We start from the raw sequence: 22,780 nt of genomic DNA, 5'->3' as shown, positions 1-22,780 counted from the left end.
GTCCGAGAGGACTGAAATTTCATCTGTGCTGTATGTCGTGCATGTATAACATATTTGACAAATAAAGCTGACTTTGACTTTGACTTTGATACGTAGATGTGTAAAAGATAAAAGATGTGTCAAATGAAAGAAAAGTAAAATAAGTTATTTAAGTATGGCACTATGTTGGCCCAAATGTGTAGCAATCCTGATTTTAAATGATCCCTTTCTCTAATACTTCCTTTTGGATAAATAGCTTGACCAGATGACCAGAAACATAGGAATTAGAATTTCTGACAAGACTTTCAAGCCAGGAAAGAAAGTCTGAAAGTGCCTGACTCAGCTTTATCTCAGCTCTGAAACCTACACAGTGGACTTTTGCCTTGCTTCAGTCAAATTCTCAGCAGGACAACTTCATTAAGTTTCAGTATTGTATAGAACAAAATAAAAAATCATACACAATATCATTTTTGTTTACATACAGTTTCACTGTGTGTGTCGGTGCACATGATGACATGAGTCCCATGCATTTTGATCAAATGTCTCCCTCTAGTGGTATTTTTTAAAACACCCTCTCTATATACTACATGTACAAAGGGGAGGTCGTTCCTTATAAAATGACACATAACAGATCATTTACAATATTCAAGTGTAGCTACTGCTAACATGATGCAATCATAAATCTACACTTTACTACAAAAAATAAATGTATAAAAGCTTATCATCTGTACAACTTTCCTGCAGCATTGTTAGAGTTACATGAGAAGACTGACACCCCTTTCATGTCGGTATGGTACATTTTGTAGTTGAGCCAACAGCCGGTTAGCGTAGCTGAGCATTAAGAGAGGACACACACACAGAAAGAAATCTTCCTAAAAGCACCTCTAAAGCTCACTAATTAACACATTATATCTCGGTTGTTAGATTCTTGCAAAAAATGTGTAAAAAACTTGTTAAAAATATATATATATATTTGCACCAGGCTAACTGTTTCCCCCTGCTTTCAGTCTCTGTGCTAAGCTAAGCTAACCAGTTGCTGGCTCCAGCTTCGTATTTATCGTATGAGAGTGGTCATCAATCTTCTCAGCTAACTCTAAGCAAGAAATTGAGTAACAGTATTTCCCAAAATGTCAAACTATTCTGTTTGTGGTATTTGTAGGCAGTTCAAAATTATATATAAGTAACATAAAGACATCTAAACATACTAACTCACAGAAAAGTTGATAAATAACTGGGGGGTAGCTCAAATTTCTGTGTCCTCAACTATATTCATGAATTTTTTGAAACTGCGAGTGCTGGCAAGAGTCAGGCTTCCTGTGGTTTGCAGGCCAGAAGGTAGAAATACTTCACAGCCACCACCACCTCCGCCTCCACAGAGGTCACCTTCATTATAGACATCAACCTGGGGAGAGGAACACGGGAGAGAGTGTGTCATCATTCAGTCTGAGGGTGTAGTGCAGGGACAACAGAAAGCTTACCTCTCAGACATATTCATTGTGAAGTGTGTGTGATATGCATAAATGTGCATACTGTAGCCTACTGTATGTATGCTGCCATTAGACATTCACCTTTCACATATGTCCTGGGAGAGTCTGGTGGCTTTCTGCGGGTCTTCTCTCAGCAGAGCCTGATAGCTCGAGAAAGACTCCACCAACCCCATGTAGCTGGACAGAGGCATGGACCTTTTCACCCACACACACTCTTGCCTGTGATACATTAAACACACACACACACACACACACACACACACACAGAGAGAGTAAATATGAAGCAACTGTAGATGTATGTACATGTCAACTGGATTTCTCTAAACCAAAGATGAAATTTGCTAAAGAAACATATCGTTCTTCCCATTTTCTTCAGGCTTTAGTTCACAGAGCATACTGTAGCATTATTTCTTTGATTTGACAGTGTTGCGCACAGACTAACTATAGAGGAAAAGAGAAGGAAATCTGTCAAATTAGTCCCACTAAGTGTGATTTTCCCAAAAGGATGAGATAAAGTGACCTTTTCCATGACAAAAGAAAGAAAGGGAAAAAAAGATGAAAATTACAAAATGGCTGATAGCAGCAGGTAATGAAAATCTTCAGGTCTAGGCATGCTGTCACTCACCACTCCTTCTCAGGGTATGGGATTGATTTATAGGCTTCCCGGTATAACTCAATAGAGCTGGGTCCAAGGTGGGGACTGCGGTAAGGTTGCAAGGCTGCATAAAACTGATAAAACAAACAAACAGGGAGAAATAAGATTATTTTCATCACTTCATTAATGGTATGATATATAGACTGAACCAGATATATTTTACTCACTCATTTATTTGCTTAAGCCATTTGAAAATAATCAAACTTAAATACAAGCCTAAAATATATCCAGAGTTAGTGTAAACTATTCTTTAACCCCTGACATCAACACATAATCCACATTTTCACATTGTTGTTTTTAATAAATATATGCAAACTAACTGAATGCAATTGAGATAACTGTGCCACTCAATCGAAGTATATTTTATCCAAAAATCTCCACTAGATGGTGCTGTTGTTAATTGTGTAATGTGTCTGATGGTGATGACCTGCAGTGTATGTCAGTGTATTGTAGTTTATACATCAGGCAGATGAGGCAGGTGGTGATTCTGGTGCTTTTGTGAATAGTATATTGTACCAAAGACTAGAGCATATGAGTTCACTAATCAGACTTTAGTCAAAGGAGAAACAACTTGGTTTAATCCTAAAATGCAATGAAAGCTTGCATACCCTCCAAGGTCCATGTTCATCTAGCCTTGCTTTTCTGGAAAGTATAGTCTCTTAAATGCTTTTTCAATACTGCATACCAAGATTGTAAATATAAACATACATAGTTTTGCTAGATGTGGTTGTTCATTTGCAAACAAGGGACCAAAATCTGCCTCATCCATGACTATCAATAGATCTCGGAAACATGTGTGTTGATCACTATGGACAGTTTAGAAACAATATTGGCATCGATCACCCTTAAGTGATCATAAATGCATCTCTTTGTACAGTATATGCACAGTTTACTGATCATGTTCATGCCCATGTTACTATGCAAAACTATTTTCCCAGCCAAATGGCCTTATCTCTATCTCTATTCTTGTGGCTGAGGGTGTATTAGTGCACATTTACAAAAAGGCGAATATTCTTGTAAGCACCTCTTTGCACACTTGGTTGAGTGTGTGTGAGCAGCAGTCAGGATAGCTAAGCTCCATGTCAATGGTGTAGTTGAGCAGAGCCAAGCAGCCACAGGGTTTCAGGACTCTGTGGGCCTCCTGGAGAAAGCGTGGTCGGTCGAACCAGTGGAAGGCAGACATGGCTGTCATCAAGTCCACTGAGCTGTCAGCAAATGGTAGCTCCTCGGCCATACACTGTCTAAAGATGAAACAGTAGGAACTGCTAAAACTTCTGGCCATTGCTGAGGACCATGGGAGCAGAAATAACCCAAATATGACAATACAGTAGGCATGATGTTGATCCAGAACACAGCTGGTGACAGGATACAGTAAAGTTTAGGAGGTTTCTGGGTATCAGTTCTACTCTTTGCTGTGTAAATTTCAGTCCAGTGCTTAGTGCATCAAAATATTAGTTAGTTCAGCACCAGTTTCTCAGTTCACTTATTGAAAATGTACTTTTCCCTTGCTGCTTCTATATTCATATTATGCTTTGCCCAAGGGATTTACTCCTCCTCATAAAAATAAATGTGTGGCAGCAGTGGAATTCGTAACAACAAAATGTAAAGCACTAATAAAATAAATTAAAATTAAAATGACAACATGCTACATTGCTTATCAAAGGCTGATCTTAGTACTGAACCTATAACCAACCCGTGCCAAACATTTTATGTTGTGTGTTGACGGGACATTTGTTCTCTTGCATTGGCCTTAGTGCATGACCAACTTTCACCAGACAAGGGTTACATTGTTCGTGCTTTGGCCAAGACTCAATGAAGTAACTTAACAGTGTTTCAGAGCTGAATAAATGATGTGATGTTAATTGTAATGCTTTTTTAAAAAACATCTCAGCATGCATTTTATTAGGCATGCTTGATCTCATGCTCTTTAACCAGGGAAACAGGACTTTCAATTAAGGCACAAGAAAAATAATGAAACACAACAACGTGCTTTCAGAATGTATTCATGTATTTAACTGACTGTATCTTATTTATTTTTTGTTTTACATTCTTGAGTTAAAAAATAGATAAATTGTAACTCTTGGTTGGTCCATGCTTACCTATATGTAATGTTTGGCTCTTTAGAATTCTGCAGAGCCACTTCCACCTGGGCAGGACTAACGTCTGTCCCCACCACAGAGACAAAGTGTTTAGCCAGCAGCACTGTCCCCTGTCCGGAGCCACAACCCACATCCACTGCCAGATCAAAGGGATGACCTTTCTGACAAAATATTGAACATGTTATATGACATTGTTGTAACGTTAGTTCTGTCATTAACTATTGACAATAATGAATTAATTACACAGAGGCTACCACCATTTTCCCACTTGTTCCTACCTGTTTTTCCAGGAAGTCAAGCACTTGTTGTATTAGATGATCTGATGGAGAGATCCTGTATTTCCAGTAGGAAGAAGCATGCTTCTTGCCTTCAAACAGACGATAAGTCATAGCTAGTTGACACTTCTCTGAGCAGTTGATCTAGTATAAGTTTTAAAAAAGAGATTAAAGCAATCTATCTTATTATCTTGTGTTTTTTTTACTGGATGAGATAACTTCCACACTGAAAAGACTGTATATTCATTTCCACTGGCATTCAGAGACACACTCACACACACACACACAAAAGAGGAAACCGGGCGGTGCCTGGGAACTGGGAGGGCCCACTACTTCCACTGGTACGTGGTATGTTTATTAATGGGGGCCTTTAAAGGGACAGGTCCAAAACTACGTTTTTAATATGATGTGGCATCAACTTGTTTTCTGTGGATAATTGGGATGCTATGTTTTGAATGTAATCCACAATAATTATGTTCAATGGAAAAAGGTCAAGCTCAAAGGTCTGTGTGGTAAAGGGTCAGCTTATGGGTCATGTGATGGTATGTGTTTCTGTCAGAACCAATGGAAACCCCTGCAGATGATGTGTGTGGGGTACAAATGTACCCACACATGGTACGTGTACAATTATGTGTGCAATGCTCCTCTGTTTGATTCTACTGGCTGATTTCTTGCACTTTATAATCTCATGGTACTCTTTAACCACGGCTGTTTGTTACTCATTGGCAGTGTTGTGTCACCCTGATGTTGTGGTCAGCAGAATTGAATTCAGGCTACTTCCTGGTGTAAAGAGCAGTAAACATAAAGACATTTCAACAACGACTTTATTGCTCAACTGCATGAAGTCGCCATACATGTGATCCTATATAATCATACTTCTGCATGGTTTTCAAAGTTTACATTTCAGTTAGTCTCCCAAACATGCATGACGTGCTAAAACATAGTTTAACAGTAGCACAAGTAAAAAGTCTAACCCCCCTAAACTACAAAATATCTCAATAATGTCACCTACACAGCCATATATATCTATAAGTTTGTTAACATTAGCCAACGTGAGCTACTGGTCATACCAGACCAAGTAAGGCAAAAGAAAAGAAAGAATAGGTTATGTTTTCAAAGATACATAGTGCTGCTTTAAATCCACCATTTATGATGAAAGGGAGTCCCAGTTGTTGCTAACTGGAGTTTCAGCTTTCAACATTACACATTGGTTACCCAATATCTGTTCATGGGCATATTCTATTTCTTAAGATTTGTTGTTGAAAAGATAATTACTGTAGATTTTAAAACACAGAAATCTTCATAAAAAGCTGTACCATAAACATAAGTTACTGTGGCTTCTTTTGCGTTGCACAATATAGGCACAATACAAACTGTCAGCAGCAGCAAGCAGGCTTCCACCTACTGAGAAAGAGAAAAGAATAAAGGAAGAGCACTGAAGCAGTAAAGTAAATGGACCACCAAGTATGTCATGAAGGGCCTGGCTAAACAAATACCCCGACTAAATGACTTCTCACTTAAACTAAAACATCTTAGCACCCCTTCTGTGAATAAACAGTGGTAGGCATGTTATATTTCAAAAGAATTTCCAGTTATGTAACCTCGCAGTGTGCATTCAAGGCTCTAAGGAATCGTCTGTTCTATTGTGAAACGTTTTGAAAGATCCTACTCCAAAAATCACCCAGCCAGTGCCACATTGTTGATTATTGCGGTTTTGATGCCAGGACACAGAAATATCCCATTTTCAAGTCCATTTTAGTGTCAGGAGACGTGACTCCCATCTCCTCCAGAAACCTGTGAAGAAGTGTAGTGATTGATTATGCAGACATATTCACAAAATGGATAACTGAAAAAGAAATACTGGATTATAATAACTGACATGTACAGTATGTATACGCTGTGCGTGTGTGTGTGTGTGTAGACAGCTAACCTCTTCTGAGTGTTGAGCAGCAGGTCTTCAGCAGTTTGGGGATCTTTCTTCTTGTAAGCTTGGAACATGGACCAGGATGTGATGAAACCCACCAGGTTCCTCACTGAGATTGTCAGGTTCACCCGAATACACTCAATCCTGTTGTATGACTATACTGATGTATCATTACATACATGACATAAAAAAACACTATCTTTGACATAATTTAACTTTTTTATCACTAATTCAAGATGGCTGCATTACTGTTTTAAGGAAGAAACTTAGATTGTGATTTCAGCTCTGAACTACTTTGTTATTTCCTGTCTTTGATTACCAAAAGAAAGACAAAGGTACAACATTTCTGGTTTGGGGTTTTGCATTCTCAGAATGCATTTTTTTTTTGCATTTTGTTACTCCTCCTTGCCCTGTGTTACTGATTTACAACTTAAAACTAAACACAGTCAATGATACTGTGTTTAGTTACCACAGAGGTGTAGGTTAGGTACAGTCAGTGTTTGAGTGGTAATTACCTCTCTTTGTCTGGAAAAGGAATGGCTGTGTAGAGGTCTTCCAGCTTACTTTCAGACACAGCTACTGGGTTGCTAGTATATGGCAACAGCACCTGCTTCACCTGGAAGTGAATGTATATGAATGTTTAACTTGTCCATTTACGCATTAAGCTTGTACTGCATGTGCTTTGTAAATATATACATATATCCATAAACAAATAAACCAATAAACAAGATAAGATTTAGGATCAGTGGTTACCATTGTAAATTTTATCTTGATGGGATACTTCAAGATTTTGGGAAATACATTTTGCTTTCTTTTCAGGAATTAGATGGGAGGTTTGATATCTATTCCGTTGCCCCTGCATTAGGGTGCAGATCTGGATGTGGGTGGGGTTTGTTTTAGGCTTAGCATGAAAAGACTGGAGAAAGGGGGAAACAACTAGCCTGGCTTTGTCCATTCTTTAAAAATGTGCTGTACACCTGTAAAAACACAGAAAGCTTTGATGTTTGTGTCTTCACAACAGCAGTGTATATACCTGACACACACTTGTGCAGCATCTTCAGCTACAGATTTGGATTGTAAGCACAAGTTTTAGTATATAAGTCTGACTAGAATCATGATGTGTACTAAACCTGGCAACCGCACTGTGATTGGTGACTACGCGTGTTGTAGTTCACCTGGCTGTTCTTCACCAAGAAACAGTTTTTTTGTCTTTACATTTCTGTGCAGATAAAAGTGACATTAGTAAGATTTATGAGGTGTTTGACTGAATTTTAAACTTTGGATAGAACCAGGTTAGGTGTTGTCCTGCGCCTCCAGTCTTTATGCTAAGATAAGCTGACCATGTCCTGACTCCAGCAACTGAACTGTTCAATTTAGCATTGATAAAGGTGATTATATTTATGTTGCCACTCCTTTTCAGTGTGTTATTATTACATTTAGGCTTTGGAGATACTGACACTTTGTGTCAACAAAACTTTGCACTGCTGATAAGGTTTAACACGACTCCCATGAAAGTAGAGCTCTATGTCTACACCCACCTCTTCATAGATGTGATTGAGTCTTTCTCCACAGTCCTGGTAGTGAAGTCTGGTGTCAGAGTCAGTGAAGCCAAGCAGAGCCATGCAACCCCTGGGTTTTAAAACCCGACTCGCCTCAGCCAGAAACCTTGACTGATCAAACCAGTGGGCCGCTGACGCTGCTGTCAACAAGTCAACAGAGCCATCTGGAAAATGAAGGTCCTCTGCAGTCCCCTTCCTGCAGGTGCAACAGTCAGGTCACTCTTGTAACTTCTGTACAAGTCTTCTGTACTTCAAGGGCGCTATCATTTCAAAGTCATACTTTATTTTAAAAGCATAATGAGGTCCACACATACAGATTAACTCACACACTCTTACCTGTATGTGACGTTAGGGTACCCTGGCACAGCTCTGGCTACCTCCAGTTGACAATCACTGACGTCGATGCCCACCACCTCCTGGAAGTGCGGGGCCAGTAGCCGGGAATTCTGACCTGTCCCACATCCCAGATCCACCGCCAACACATGTGGCTGTCCTTTCTGAGGATGTTAACAGATATGCAGTACTTGTTAATATCAATATATTGAAATATTTTTGGCTTCATTTTGCTCACCAAATAAGCAGAAATGCCTATTGTGCCTTATAATAACATAATGTAGGCTACTGTATATTCTCAGTGTTGTATTTGTTCACTGCCTACCTTAGTGTTTAGGTACTGAAGAATAATGTTCTTGACCTCTTCCGGAGGCGTAAAGCGATACTTTTGGTAGATGGAGGCATGGTCCTTCCCCTCAAACAGCCGGTATGTCATAGTGTTGTTATATTCACTCTTCTCTTTCTATTTTGCTGCCAAATTCTCTGACCTCCAAAACAGTCTCCTTTGTTTCTCTTTACTCTCTTTCAGTCTCCTGTCTGGTTTGCCTTTGTTCAGTTTCCTTGCTTTTAGTCTCTTTTATCCTCTTTATATCTTTGTATGTTGCATCTTCTTGTGTTCTTGCTGCGTCCTGTTTTCAGAAAACCTGCTTTCTGCCCTGCCACTCACACAGTCTGCACTCTTTTAACTCTCCACCCACTTCCTGACGGGTAGTTTTTTCACGTGTTTTGACACACAGGGAAATAATCACTGAGTTAAACAGTCAGTACAGATATTTACAACTTTGAAGATAGAGCCACACAGAGTAAAACTGATTCTTTTGTTAATAAAAAAAAAGAAAGCTTTTTCAGTTCAGAAAGCTGCCCCTCATTCCAGGAGGAAAGCTCAGCTGCACATTATTCAGCAATTGCATAACAGAGTCTTGCTTAACCCTTTCATGGCCAGAAGATTTTCAGCTGGTTGTATATTAACAGCTACATAAACATAATGATGAATTATATTGTGAAATTACAATGTAGAAAAGTGACAAAACACAGCATCTTAGTTACTACGGTTCTCCTGGTGCATTAACCGTTTCTGCATGTGCAATTATTTTTGCAAATGACAAAAAGTCACAATGCACATGATTGTAAAAACACATAATATTTTTTTTATTCAGCACAGTCACAAGTAACACACACATTTCTGGGCATTACAAGACAGTCTTGCTTTCATACACTTTATTGCATTTTATGACCTAGCTTCTTTTCTTATTTAAATGTTCAGTGTGTAAGATTTAGGGGACTTTATCAGCAGAATATGGAAGAAATGTAATATACTATGCATAACTATGGCAACGGCTTCGGTCCAGATGCTGCAACCCGGAGGCTCCTTCAAACTTCTCTGTCTGTTTTTGGCTTTATTGCTGAAACACATCAACAGTCCAGGAGGAGAGGGAAGAGATGCAGGAAGAGATGCTTGTCCATGCTGGCCGAACATGGACTTAAGGCTGCTCCTGGCTAAGGTCCGGTTTTGGACAAAATGGGACTGGATAACAACTGGATATAAGAAACTGAGTGAATCAACACTTTTTTTACGTGAAGATGAAACCAGATTATCATCACTATGTTGTTGCTGATGTTTACATTCAGCCACATTCAAAACAGGCACTGCACAACTATTTCCTGGGTGTAAATGTATGTATATCTCTATATAAATAACTGTATACATTTATTTATTTTATTTTTATTCTATTTTATTTATCTTTTATGTTATTTTATGAATTTGATTTTTTTTTTCTGTGTGTGCAGCATGAAGGAACTACAAACTGTCATTTCTTTAGGCCTCTACAACCATGTCAGAGCCTTGTCGAGGCAGATGCATGACCTTTAATGAAATTTCTGTATTTTCTTACTTTGCAGCATTTTATTTAACAACCTCTAAAACCCCTTTTATAAATGCAACATATAGGTTGAAGATGTGTCTGTCAATTTTTGTAACTTTCCATAATGACTTCACCCACTTTACACAGTGATTGCCCAGCTGCAAGGAATTATGGAAACATTTGGAACATTTGGAACTTATCTCTCAAGCTCCTTCTTTTATGTTTTTAATTTCTTGCGTTTACAACCTGTTGCAACACCATAAATGCCTTCAAGAAAAGATGGTCTGAAAGTGTGGGTTGTAATTCCAGTTCTGCTGCGCATGTGTTGTAAAACCAGTGAAGTTGTTTTCCTTGTGTTATGTCTACTTACATGTGTTTAGTCATACACACCAGTTTAAGTCTGTTGTCATATTTGCACTTACACACAAAATCTCTCATGTGCTTTCCTCAAGCTACTTTTTTTTCTATTTTTCTATCTTTTATGATTTGTGAATTAAGTTTAGTGTTTGGGTTTAACAAAATAATCTTAGCTAAAAGGTCCACTTACTTGCTTCTCAGGGCTTATATCAGTTTTCACTCAGAGGGTGTTCTTAGGAACAGTAATGACTATGGCATATTGTTCAATTAATCTTGATTTTAGAATCTAAACACCTCTTTGTCCTACTTACAGTGTGCTTGTGTGTCAGTGCATTTGGCTATGCTCTTACATTCAGATGACCAAATGTGAGTCACTTACTGCCCATTTGTGGTGCTATGTTTGACAAGGTTAAGACCCAACACAAAAGTGCTAAAAAGTTTGTGACTACTACTGTCATAACAGTCTACAAGCATGTGTTGGGTCACTAGGTTAGGCATCTCTGTCTTTCCTAACCACTGAGTAAAACTATTGTTGATTGCGAGTGTGTGTTTGTCGAAGTTTGTGGTTCATTCTCTTGACCATTTGCTAAACTGAAAAACATCTTTGTTTTGGTTAGGTTACTAAGGACGGCCCTCCACGGTAGCAACGCATGTTTAATTGCTCTCGAGGGACAATGGAGATAATGACCTGTTGACCATTTCAAAGTTAATTATTCAACATTTGTAACCTTTGAAGAATAAAGCATACAGTGTCCCGTCCCTTGGGATCTCATTAGTCTTGACATCATCAAACACTGCATCAGAGGAGTTGAGCTGAACTCATATGTATCACATGTGATGTCCTTTTTCTTTCACCAAAACACATCTCAAGCCAGTATTCAATGACACTATTCCCCAACCTATGTGTTTCAACACCTAGTGAAGATACACTAGGGATGTCAGGGCAGTGATGGGCATTAAGGAGGACTGAGGGACTAATACAAGTCATTACAGTATCCTTACATCACTCATGACATGACCTATGTGTGACCAGTTGTTTTTAAATGAGATAAACAAAATGTTATTAATAGGCAGGTTCAAGAAATTATTTAATAATCAATCATCATTTCTGTTTGTGAGTTCTTGACTTGAATTATGCTGAAACCTCTGAAATGAGATTCTTTTAAATCTGTATTAAAAGTCTGAATTTGAATTTATGTCAGAACCTACACATTTACTTGTTTACTAAACACTGATCCTTCTGCAAGTCTATTCTATTCTTTTCTGTAAAAATGAAAATGAGTGGATTGATCCTGCAGTATTTTCTATGTAGGTCGGATATATTCCTCTGTGCCACAGAGTTCATTGTTGTCCAAAACTATTATAAACACATCAGCGAGCCACCCTGTTACATTGGGTGACGTGTTCCTTTATTACAATGAACATGGACCCTTTAGTTAATCATGCATACTACACCGGCCTGTTGCTAGCGTATCAAATATGCCTCAGTAAGCTTCAAAATAAGTGACTTGTGCGCCTGGTTAGCTGAGTCGGTATAGCTGGCGAGGTTTTGAAAAAACAACCCAGGCGCAACAGTCGTAAATACAGAGAAGAAGAAGATGGTTTGGTTTGGAGATGGCAACAACAACTGATAATTCAATCTAAGTTGTTATACTCGGCTTACTATTTTGAATTTGTCCCAGAAATGGATAAGAAGCTCACAGTAAGGGTGCAACTTACTGTGCTGTGGGTGGAGGCGACGGAACTGTCTACGGCTCAAAAACCTCTTGCTACAAACAGGTGGAAGATGACGGCGTGAGCAAATCTAAACAACGAAAGTTGGATTCCTCCAGACCAGAGGTGAAGATGCTTGACCCAGGAGAAGTGAGAAGGCTGGTGGCTGAGTATGTCGTGGAGGATGCGCTGCCTCTTTCTACAGTTCACAAAAATATTAATAGGCTCTAAGCATAAGTTCCTTGTAAAGTCTCTGTGGGACTGAAATGAGCCATATTTTGAAATGTTGAATGTGATTCATTATTTATGCTGTTCTCATGCTCTTTTTTTATTACTGCTATTTCAGGGCAGGATATATGCTCAGGTTCTAAAATACTTAATTACAAAACATGCCCTGTCTGGTGGCTGTTAGACCTCATTCTTGAAGTGCACACACACACACACACACACACACACACACACACACACACTATATTTATGAGGAACTACAGCTAATTGAGGAAAAGAATGGGTTTGGGGGGAGGGATGTGAAAAATGAGTGAAGGAGGGAGTGAACAGATAAGGTGTGCTTAAGTAAGTTTGAGCGGAAATGAGATGATTGCAGGGCGTGGTCTTTGTTCCTGAACCTTGTTATAAAACTTCATTTATTCATGTGCACTGCATGGATAATAAATCATGTACATCTAATGTTAAATCATATGTATCAAAGTCTCCTGTCTACTAATGTATTAAAGAGAACCTTGTGAATAATGAGTTAAACTGAAATAATATACTGGTCTAAAGCCATGCTTGCAGCTCTGTGAAGCTGTACGCCATGCTAACATGCTCACAATGACTGATGCCATGCTGATGCTGGTAGCAGGTATGTTTACCACGTTTGCCATGTTAGGTTAGCATGTTAGCATGATGACATTTGCTAATGAACACTGAACACAGAGTAGCTTTGCAGGTATTTGGTCATGAAGCAAAGTAATGGACAAATTCACCAAAGAGATTATTCCTCCTGAGGGTGGCAAGAATGTGTGTGTGTGTGTTTTAATGGCAATCTAATTGTTGAGAGTTTTCACCCAAAAGCATGAATGTCAACCTCATGGTGGCACTAAAGCAAAGTCGTAATTGGCGCCAAGGATAACTGTACCAAATGTCATAGAAATCCATCTGACAGATGTTGAAATACCAACCTCTGTCTGTACCAAAGTGGTGGACAACTGACCGATATTGCCATTCCTATATTTTTAATAAATCAATTAAATAACTGCAATCACTCTTTCATCATCATTAGGCTAAACTAGTATACTTTGAACACCCACAAGCCACCAGTAAGAATAATGCTTAATTGTTTTAATCCCGGATTTGATTTGGAATTAAGGCCACCGACTTCTTTCTAATCTGAAACTGCAGTGGAAAAACAGATTGCCAATATGTGCCACTGACAGTTTGTTGCCAATTTATACAGACTGAAGAGTTATGTATTGTCTTTTTGTACTTTTGTTATGAAAGTCAAGCGTTTTTGCATCGTCGCCATCAAAATTGTATTAGCCAATTTTTCACACATTAACTTTTTCCATCCTAGATTCCCCATGGTGTGATGACTGCAGTGACATAATTATGTGTGACAAGTTAAAGAGGCTTTCAGCTCCTCTTGCGAAACCACAGGAGTTACCTGCCATGCCACAGACCACACACAAACATGAGGAACATTCAGGGGTGGTGAAAAACACTGTGATTTAAATCCACAGGTAATACAACTGAGACTGTAGCCATTGATACTACCTTGCTTATTGTATATATGTTGTTAATTATTGATAACTTATTATTCAAATGTTTCTAATTTACTTGTAATCCTCTTCCATCATTTATCACTTTGGAAATCTCTGTTCTCTCGTTTGGTTCAGTTCTCTCTGAAAACCAACCCTTGGGATAACAGGGAGCTGCAGCTGTGTCGTTACCATTGACAGGATCCAGCTGAAGAATTTTGTTTATTCACTAAACAATCTCTGGTACTGTTTATGGGGTAAATGGAAAACAGCACTAATCCCCCCTATTTTATCCTCACTATGTTTGTGAACATAGGCAACTACCGCTACCCAACATTTGTCTTGTGTTTCCTGTTGTACACTTTTATTATCTCAGCCAATCTTGTCATAATAGTGGTAATATCAAGAGAGAAAACTTTACATAATGACATAATGTATATTTTTATTATGTGTCTTTCTTTTAACTCTCTGTACGGCTCTGCTGGATTCATCTTCAGATTTCTGGGAGACCTTCTGTCTGATACTCATTTGATCTCACGACCGGCTTGTTTCACTCAGATCTATGTCATTTACACCTATGCGTCTTATGAGCTCACCCTTTTAGGCATCATGGCATATGATCGGTACGTTGCTGTATGTCAACCTTTATATTACCACAACAAAATGACTTCCAAGCTGGTCTCTAAATTGGTCTTCTTGGCAGGGCTCTATCCGACATTTTCTATTGCAGTCTGTGTTTATCTGGCGTTCAGACTTCCACTGTGTGGCAATAAGATACCAAAGGTATTCTGTGCCAACTGGCCTGTTGTGAAATTGTCATGTGTCACTACTGTGATTAATAACATGGTTGGCATGTTTGTGTCTATAAACACAGTCTTCCTGCCCCTGGCTTTTGTCCTTTATACGTACGCCCGAATCTTTCTGGTTTGTAGGAAACGCTCTAAAGAGTTCAAGGGCAAAGTCATACAAAGCTGTTTGCCACACATTATTACGTTTGTCAATTATGCCATTACTGTGTTCTGTGATGTTGCTCTCAGCAGAATTGATCTTGAAGATATGAATCCATTTCTAGCTGTAATTTTATCACTTGAGTTTGTTGTGATTCCTCCTATTCTGAATCCTCTTGTGTACGGCCTGAAGTTACCAGAAATTAGAAAACTTATCCTAAGAATGTTATGCTCAAAGCCTGACCAACAAATTATACCTTAGAAATAAGGTTAACACAATTAACCTGTGCTGTTGCTGCAAGTAAGTGATCTTTCTTTCATCAGTACTTTAAAATCTCTTTTTTACACCATGTACCACCCAATGATGTGACATATTAGAGGTGGTGAATACACAAAGACATTTGTTTTAATATTGATATTAAAAATCTCACTTCTGGTGTATTCAGTGTAAATATATATATATTACAACAACTCCAAGCCACTAATTAATTAAATTATTGCTTGTATATATTGTTTGGATTGACAGAAAAAAAGTTTGTGATGTAAAGTGGCATCATGAAATAAAAGCATCACTGGGAAAAATGTCCCTGTATTCTCCGATTCTTCAGTAGCTGGTGTCATGAGTCATTTTACTGGTTATGCTTGTTTTCGAAATTTAGAAAATGTACAGATGATGCAAAATATTTCAATTGTCATGCTGTTTTCTCTTTCAGGTTTTGATTTTTTAGATCAGAACAAAGAATTATCCTCTTCTTGTTAACATTACAGACGTTCTTAATGATTCTTTTGAGAAATGTTTTTCTGATTGTTGTCATTATTATGGATAAAAACCTTCATGAACCCATGTATATCTAGTTGTGTAATCTATAAATTTTATATGCATAATTTCTAATGCTGGCTACAGGGTTTTATAATGTACTCATCAACCTGCAGTGATTTTTCTATCTTAGCTCTGATGGCATATGACAGCTATGTGGCTATATGTCAATGTAGTGTACCTTGTATCTTTGTGCTTTTTAGTTCCCTCTTTATTCTATGTTTATGAACACAGCAACATTGTTAGAAGCAAGGTTATGTGGCTCACACATAAATAGGATCTACTGTGTTAATTGCTACTCTTGCTTGCTCACCAACCAAAGCAAACATTGTGGGACATATTTATTTTTTGCTCTTACATGTATCTGGTAAGAACGTGCAGATCATCTAAAGAGAACCATGGGAAGTTTAAGCAAACATGCTTAACAACAGCTGTGCTTTTAGATTGACTGTATATTGATTTGATTTGATTAGATTTTCTTGTCATGCTCACAAAGTGCCCAAGCCTCATGGCCTAACAAGACACACAAAAATAAATAAATACATAAATAAATTCATGAATAGGACATTTGGGGCCACTTGATTTATCTTAAGACCTTTACAATGTTATGGCAGTGGCATTTCTGCTTATTCCTCTGACTATGAATCCACTTATATATGGATTCAAACTTAGTCTGCAACAAAAGTTTGAATTTGATAATATCAGAAGGAAAGATGTGTCATCCCATGATTTTTCCTATTGGAGGTGAGCTCTCAGACTACAGGTTAGAAAATAAATCAGTCCCTTTTTTTATATCTAAAAATGAAAATGTGATGGCAGGAATATTTATCTGTTTCATTTTTCTTTAAGTTATTGTTGTAATAACTGACTGAAAGATTGTTGTTAATTCAACGCTCCCTTCATTTTGACATTAAAAGCATCTTACCTACATCACATACAATATTAATTAACTGTTTGTTCATTGCAAATGTTCTTTTATTTTGTATTCACTTGTCACATGACGACAGAAAGGTGTGTGTTTCACATGTTTTGTCAAGGATCCCAAATTATCTGATGCTAAGAAAAAAATGTAACTGTTAAATAATCAAATAAACTGCATAAAACAAAAATACTATCTGCAGTTAGGTTTCTGCCCCATAAAAATGTCACTTGTCACTGATTATTATTCACTGTTCATAATGCAATTCAAAGTTAAATCATGTGGCTGATGTAAAGTATTTATAATGACTTCTACAGAGCACAAACAATACTGTTGTAGTTGGCACACACAAGAAATGATGTCACTTTCTTCATTCAAAGAGCCTTCCTTGTTTTTTTTCTCACCCTGACACTTGCAGTACTTCAATAATTTCAACTGCAATTTTTACTGTAGAAATATATATTTTATAATTAAAATGAGGTTGTACCCATTATGAGTTAAAACTTCACTGTATATGTTTTAAATAATAGTCTTTTCATCATCAGAGTACACTTGATCATGCCAATATTATTCCTGATTGTTGCCCCCACATTTGCCTTCAGCATCAATAGAACTGAATCACAAAAGAAAGATGTTAATGAAGTTCTTGACTTAAAATGTGATATTATGTAAGCATAAAATCTGTGCAGGCTCCAGTACTTTATAAGAAGTTCTGGAGCCTTCACAGGTTTCTGAGGATATCAACGGAGAGCAAAACCAATATCTGAACTTCCTGTGGCACTAATGGTCAGTCCCTCCAGCAGACTTGGATTTGTCAGCCTGAGTCAGGACATTTTTGCCAGAAAACTCTGAAATTACAAGTGAAACATGAATCTAGAGAGGAAATAAACATTATTCTCTTTAACTCGTGACTTTGTGGTCATGCTATAGATGAAAGGCATCCCCTAATGTCAATTTTAACACGGGTATTTTTTTGATTCATCACAGTACAGTCATTAATAAGTTTACAATTCAAATTTGTGATTGGTCCCATAAAGCGTTAAAATTCCTTGAGCAGCAAATTCATCTGTTTGCAGGTACAATCAGTTCGTCTGTCACTCAAGGTACGACAAAGTAAGAGTTGATCAGTTTTTCCTGCAACCTTCTTTTCTCCTCAACCATATGCCGTTTTTTCTGTGGTTGTTTTTCCATCTCACTTCTACATTAAACTATCCAGTTGTCCATTGAAATTGCTAGCTTTAGCTGACGACACTAGCATTGATGACGGAACGTAACTTGTGCAACGCTCACAAGGTGCTGTCATGCTAACATGTAGCTATTTACAAGTTGTCATTCCTAACCTGCCAGACACTTAGGGGGCCACAGTCTGACACAGCAGGCGAATGGTGTAATAGATGTTAGCTGTTGAAAGTGGAAGTATTAAAATGGACGACAGATGATTATAATATACTGTATGCATTTCACCTTCGGGGGTCTAACAAAATGTACACTGAAATACAAAACACTGCTTAACGATGTTTTCGGTGTTGTGATTAGATTTTAATGTGACATAAAGGTAGTGAATATAAATGTAACAATGAATGTAATCGATTTATTTATTTATGTAAAAAAGCAGTTCCTTACTGAAACTGTTGTTATATAACATTAAGTCAAAACTATGCAATGAAATGCATTTTTAGACTAGACTAGACTGGCTGCACACTGCAGACCAGTCTAAAATAAATTTGCGAAACCAGAGATAGAACCTAGATTATCGTAATAACAAATACACTTTAAAATCCAAAACTTATGTAATCATTGTTCAAGTGGTGAAAATGACATATTTGGATATGGAGTCTTACGGCCACACTCACCCCATTCACGCACATTCATACACTGATGGCAGTGGCTGCCATGCAAGGTGCCAACTGCTCAACAGAACGAAAACGAATCACTCATACACACTCATACACCGATGCTCATACACAGCATCGGGAGCCATTTGGGGTCCAGTGTATTGTTCAAGGACACCTCGACATGTAGCAAGAGGAGCCTGGGTTTAAATCGCCAACCTTCCATTAGTGGCCGACCCGCTCTAAACCACAGCCGCCCCAATGTATGCATGTACAATAGATTGCAACACACTGAAACAGGAGGATTATTTGATTGGCTGGTTTGAATTCCCATCTTGTGCGTTGATGTAGTCAGATAAGATATTAATAACAGTGGGGAGAGAGACCAGAGGCTGTTAGGAACGGAGGTTCCTTTCAAGTGGACCATGATGGATAATGTTTCTCAAATAGCAATATTTTTTCTTTTAGGTTTAAATGAAACGAAGAGCCACAGGTTTACTCTCTTCTCTCTCACTTTACTGTATTATTTAATGATTTTGCTGGTAAATGTTTCTCTTATTGTGACCATTATCTTGGACAAACACCTGCATGAACCGATGTATATTCTATTGTGCACTTTTTGCATGAATGGACTTTTTGGGACAACAGGTTTCTACCCCAAGTTTCTCTGGGATCTGCTCTCTCCTGTTCATGTTATCTCTTATTCTGGATGCCTTGTTCAGGCTCTAGTAATATACTCATTTGCCCTCGGTGATCTGTCTATTCTTGCAGTCATGGCATATGACAGATATGTGGCTATATGTCGACCTCTGCAGTATCACTCTATCATGTCAAAGCAGAGACTCATTAAGTTAGCGTGTTTCTCTTGGTTAACACCTTTCTGCATTATGGCCATAAATATTTTTCTCACATCTAGGTTAAAGTTATGTAGCCCTCATATTGCGAGACTTTTCTGTATGAACTGGATTATTGTTAAACTTGCTTGTTTTCCAGCTGAAACAACTATTAACAACATAGTTGCATACATTACAATAATCATATATGTATTTCATGGTGTTTTTATAGTTTGGTCCTACATGTATCTCATTAAAACGTGTGTGAATTCTATAGAAAACAGGGCAAAGTTCATGCAAACATGTGTGCCACATTTGACCTCCTTACTCATTTTTATTGTCACTGTACTTTTTGATGTGATGAATATGCGATTTGGATCAAAAAAGTTCCCTCAAACCTTTCAAAACTTTATTGCAATAGAATTTCTCATCATACCTCCTCTTTTGAATCCTCTCATTTATGGTTTCAAATTGACCAAAATTCGGAACAGAATTCTGGGTGTTATTACTTTTAAAATTAAATGATTTTTCTCTTACGTGGTAGGGTAAGTCTAATATTCCTTCAAAATGCCCTTAAATTAAATATCTATTGCACAACATCAAAGCTTTCCTTAGTCTGCCTTGAGAAAAGTCTGAGAGAAAGCAAATATGTCTTGTCTTTTGAATTGTTATTCTTTGTCCATCAGGCTTTAAGTGCTAAATCAAATGCCTAATTTAGTAGTAGTAGTACAACTGTTGTACTTTAAATATGAATTTTGCATATATTTGCATATTTACATGGTTTACATTTGAAATTAAATTAATTTTGTCTTACATGGTGGGGGAACTCCAATATTCCTTAGAAAAAAATCACATTAAATATCGCCCTTTTTCTTAGTCTTCTGAAAAGTTGAACAAATAGATTATTCTTTATTCTTCTTAATATTTTATGCTAAAACAAATGCCATATTTTTTTGTATTGTATATGAACTATTGTACTTTGAAATATGAACTTTAAAGATTGCATATTTTTTGCATATTTGCATTAACAGCTTTTTTTTTATCTAATGGTCACACCAATGGTCATTTTTAATTATTTGTCTGCATAACCCAGTTGTTTGCACTAAATATCTTTTGCACCTTTCTTTGAATTCATTTTGGATGGTCAGTCTTATTGCATTCAAGAAATTAAAATGAAAGTGAATGTAAATACAAAACCTGAAATTTCTCATTGTCTTTTTTAACATACTGGTTTGTCCAAATCAGCAGGAAAGTCAGAGGAAGGACTGTTTCCTCTGTTAAATATTACAGTGTTCAGTTCCATTAGTAGGTTTCCTCTCTAAGCTTCCTTTTCTTGTTTAAATGTGCTGTCTCACTAGAAGAGAGTGTATTCTATCTTGAAATTGCAGTTGATTAAAAACACATATGTAATCTACTACTTTACAGAACAGTCATGCAAACATATAATTATATATCATATATATTTATATACTCCGAAGTTTTAACAATGTTTTCTTATTTAACATTTTCAAAAAGAGAAAATGCCTCGTTACACACTTTGCTTGCTTTAGTGAGAACTGGTTCAATTCAATTTATAGTCTGCCATGTCTCTATGATCAACAAATCCGACACAGTGACCATCACGAAAAGCAAAAGTAATGTGTACAGAAGTCTGATCACATCATTGGATTCCTTTTCAAATTAATATCACTAAAATGAGGCTTACTTGGATTACCTAGGAGGCTGCAACCATAGGCGTTATTCTGAGCAACATACAGTACTTGTTTGAAATATGTATCTTTACTTGTTGCCATGTGCATTTTGTCTCTCTCAGATTATGGGAGAAAAATACAAAAATCATATTTATTAGAAACTAACATCCCACCATTCAAGAATTGGCACCTCAATATGGAAAAGGGGTTGGCAGGGTAAGGCAAACGAGTCCTATGCAAGGGGTTAGACCAGGAACAGCTCCAAAATCCAAAAAGAATAAAAGCAAATATGACTAAATATTAACCTGTAAAGAATAATAAATACTATTCAACTGCAATATTGTGTTTGACTAAGATAAATAGCATCAATATTTCTGTAAATTAAAATAATATGAACCTGACAATGGTGCAATCAACATGGGTGCTTTGTTTAGCTCTGAACACTACTCACTAGCATGACACAATATTTGAGTCCATAGGCAATCTTGTATTGAATAAAAAAGGATTCATAACTAATATACTAGTGGCCATCTATAACTATGAAAGTGGCATTAACAGACTACTTGCAGGGTAAAGAAATCCATGTATAGTCGTGGCTATTTGTCAAAAAAGATTTTCTTTAAAAAAATCTCAATCAAAGGCCACTAATGCATCATTTCAGTTGGGTTGTGCTCTGGCGATTACAAAGTCCATTGTCTAGCCATATATTATTTTATATATTTTGTAGGGCTATTTATGCCTTTAATGGAAAGTGATAGCCAGAGAGTGACAAGAATTGGAGTTGAACCAACAGTTGCTGCAGCGAGGACCCAGCCTTGGTACATGGGGGACCAGCTCTACCAGGCTGAAGATACTGGGGCGCCCCCTGCTGTCTGTTTCTTAAAAAAAAAAAAACATGTCCCTTCCTGGTCCATCGCCTGACATTAACACACCTGCTATATTTATCCTGTTGTTCACCTGGCCTTGGGCTGTGTCTGGCGCTTAGTGATTATAATAAAATAATCAAAAGAAGGGTGAAAAATGATTGATGGAGAAATCCATTTTCCAAAGGCCTTCTTGTTTTATTTTTGTTTCTGTACAGTGCAACTGTAGATTGCAACTAGGTGATACAAGATGAAAGCTCCTCTAGACTTTTGATTGGTTGGTTTGAATTCCCACATCATGCGCTGCTGTATTCAGACAAGATATTAATGACAGCGAGATGAGAGAACAGCCACTTAAGGACAGGGCTACTCACATGATGGATAATGTCTCTCTCATAACAATGTTTTTCCTTTCTGGTTTAAACGAAACTATGAACTACCGAATTACTCTCTTCTGTCTCACTTTGCTGTGTTACTGTTTTATTTTGCTGGTAAATGTTTCTCTTATTGTGACCATCATCTTGGACAAACACCTGCATGAACCGATGTATATTCTATTGTGCACTTTTTGCATGAATGGACTTTTTGGGACAACAGGTTTCTACCCCAAGTTTCTCTGGGATCTGCTCTCTCCTGTTCATGTTATCTCTTATTCTGGATGCCTTGTTCAGGCTCTGGTGATATACTCATTTGCCCTCGGTGATCTGTCTATTCTTGCAGTCATGGCATATGACAGATATGTGGCTATATGTCGACCTCTGCAGTATCACTCTATCATGTCAAAGCAAAGACTCATTAAGTTAGTGTGTTACTCCTGGATTACACCTATCTGCGTTATGGCCATAAATATTTTTCTAACATCTAGAGTGAAGTTATGC

General features: G+C 37.5%; 5 protein-coding genes and 1 pseudogene across 5 annotated transcripts in view; 4 read left to right on the top strand and 2 right to left on the bottom strand.

The window, feature by feature from the left end:
• Positions 1-81: 81 nt before the first annotated feature.
• On the bottom strand, positions 82-5,158 carry zgc:162780 (uncharacterized protein LOC555377 homolog). Its single transcript, XM_035677299.1, has 6 exons — positions 4,499-5,158; positions 4,221-4,381; positions 3,146-3,362; positions 2,092-2,195; positions 1,548-1,685; positions 82-1,381 (listed from the first exon to the last, which is right to left on the bottom strand). The coding sequence occupies exons 1-6, from the start codon at positions 4,607-4,609 to the stop codon at positions 1,285-1,287; spliced, it is 828 nt and encodes a 275-aa protein (XP_035533192.1). The 5' UTR covers positions 4,610-5,158; the 3' UTR covers positions 82-1,284.
• A 143-nt stretch (positions 5,159-5,301) lies between these two features.
• Positions 5,302-9,015, bottom strand: zgc:162396 (uncharacterized protein LOC555292 homolog). The gene is made up of 6 exons (XM_035677300.1): positions 8,637-9,015; positions 8,315-8,475; positions 7,958-8,174; positions 6,935-7,035; positions 6,426-6,563; positions 5,302-6,289 (listed from the first exon to the last, which is right to left on the bottom strand). Exons 1-6 carry the CDS (start codon positions 8,745-8,747, stop codon positions 6,199-6,201), a joined length of 819 nt encoding a protein of 272 aa, XP_035533193.1. The 5' UTR covers positions 8,748-9,015; the 3' UTR covers positions 5,302-6,198.
• A 5,246-nt stretch (positions 9,016-14,261) lies between these two features.
• Positions 14,262-15,209, top strand: LOC118339250 (olfactory receptor 6N1-like). The gene has a single exon (XM_035676824.1). It carries the CDS (start codon positions 14,262-14,264, stop codon positions 15,207-15,209), a length of 948 nt encoding a protein of 315 aa, XP_035532717.1.
• A 515-nt stretch (positions 15,210-15,724) lies between these two features.
• Positions 15,725-17,418, top strand: LOC118339249 (annotated as a pseudogene).
• Positions 17,419-18,940: 1,522 nt separating this feature from the next.
• On the top strand, positions 18,941-19,873 carry LOC118339209 (olfactory receptor 6N1-like). The gene has a single exon (XM_035676775.1). It carries the CDS (start codon positions 18,941-18,943, stop codon positions 19,871-19,873), a length of 933 nt encoding a protein of 310 aa, XP_035532668.1.
• A 2,403-nt stretch (positions 19,874-22,276) lies between these two features.
• LOC118339243 (putative olfactory receptor 13C6) overlaps positions 22,277-22,780 on the top strand; it is a 4,205-nt gene continuing 3,701 nt past the window's right edge. The window contains exon 1 of the mRNA XM_035676815.1: positions 22,277-22,778. Coding sequence (XP_035532708.1) covers positions 22,277-22,778 — 502 coding nt within the window. The remainder of the gene's footprint in view (positions 22,779-22,780) is intronic.

The sequence above is a fragment of the Morone saxatilis genome, unplaced genomic scaffold, assembly GCF_004916995.1.
Source record: "Morone saxatilis isolate NCDOM2014 unplaced genomic scaffold, NCSU_SB_2.0 Contig5, whole genome shotgun sequence".
NCBI lineage: Eukaryota > Metazoa > Chordata > Actinopteri > Moronidae > Morone > Morone saxatilis.
This window is presented reverse-complemented; position numbering and strand designations above follow the sequence as displayed.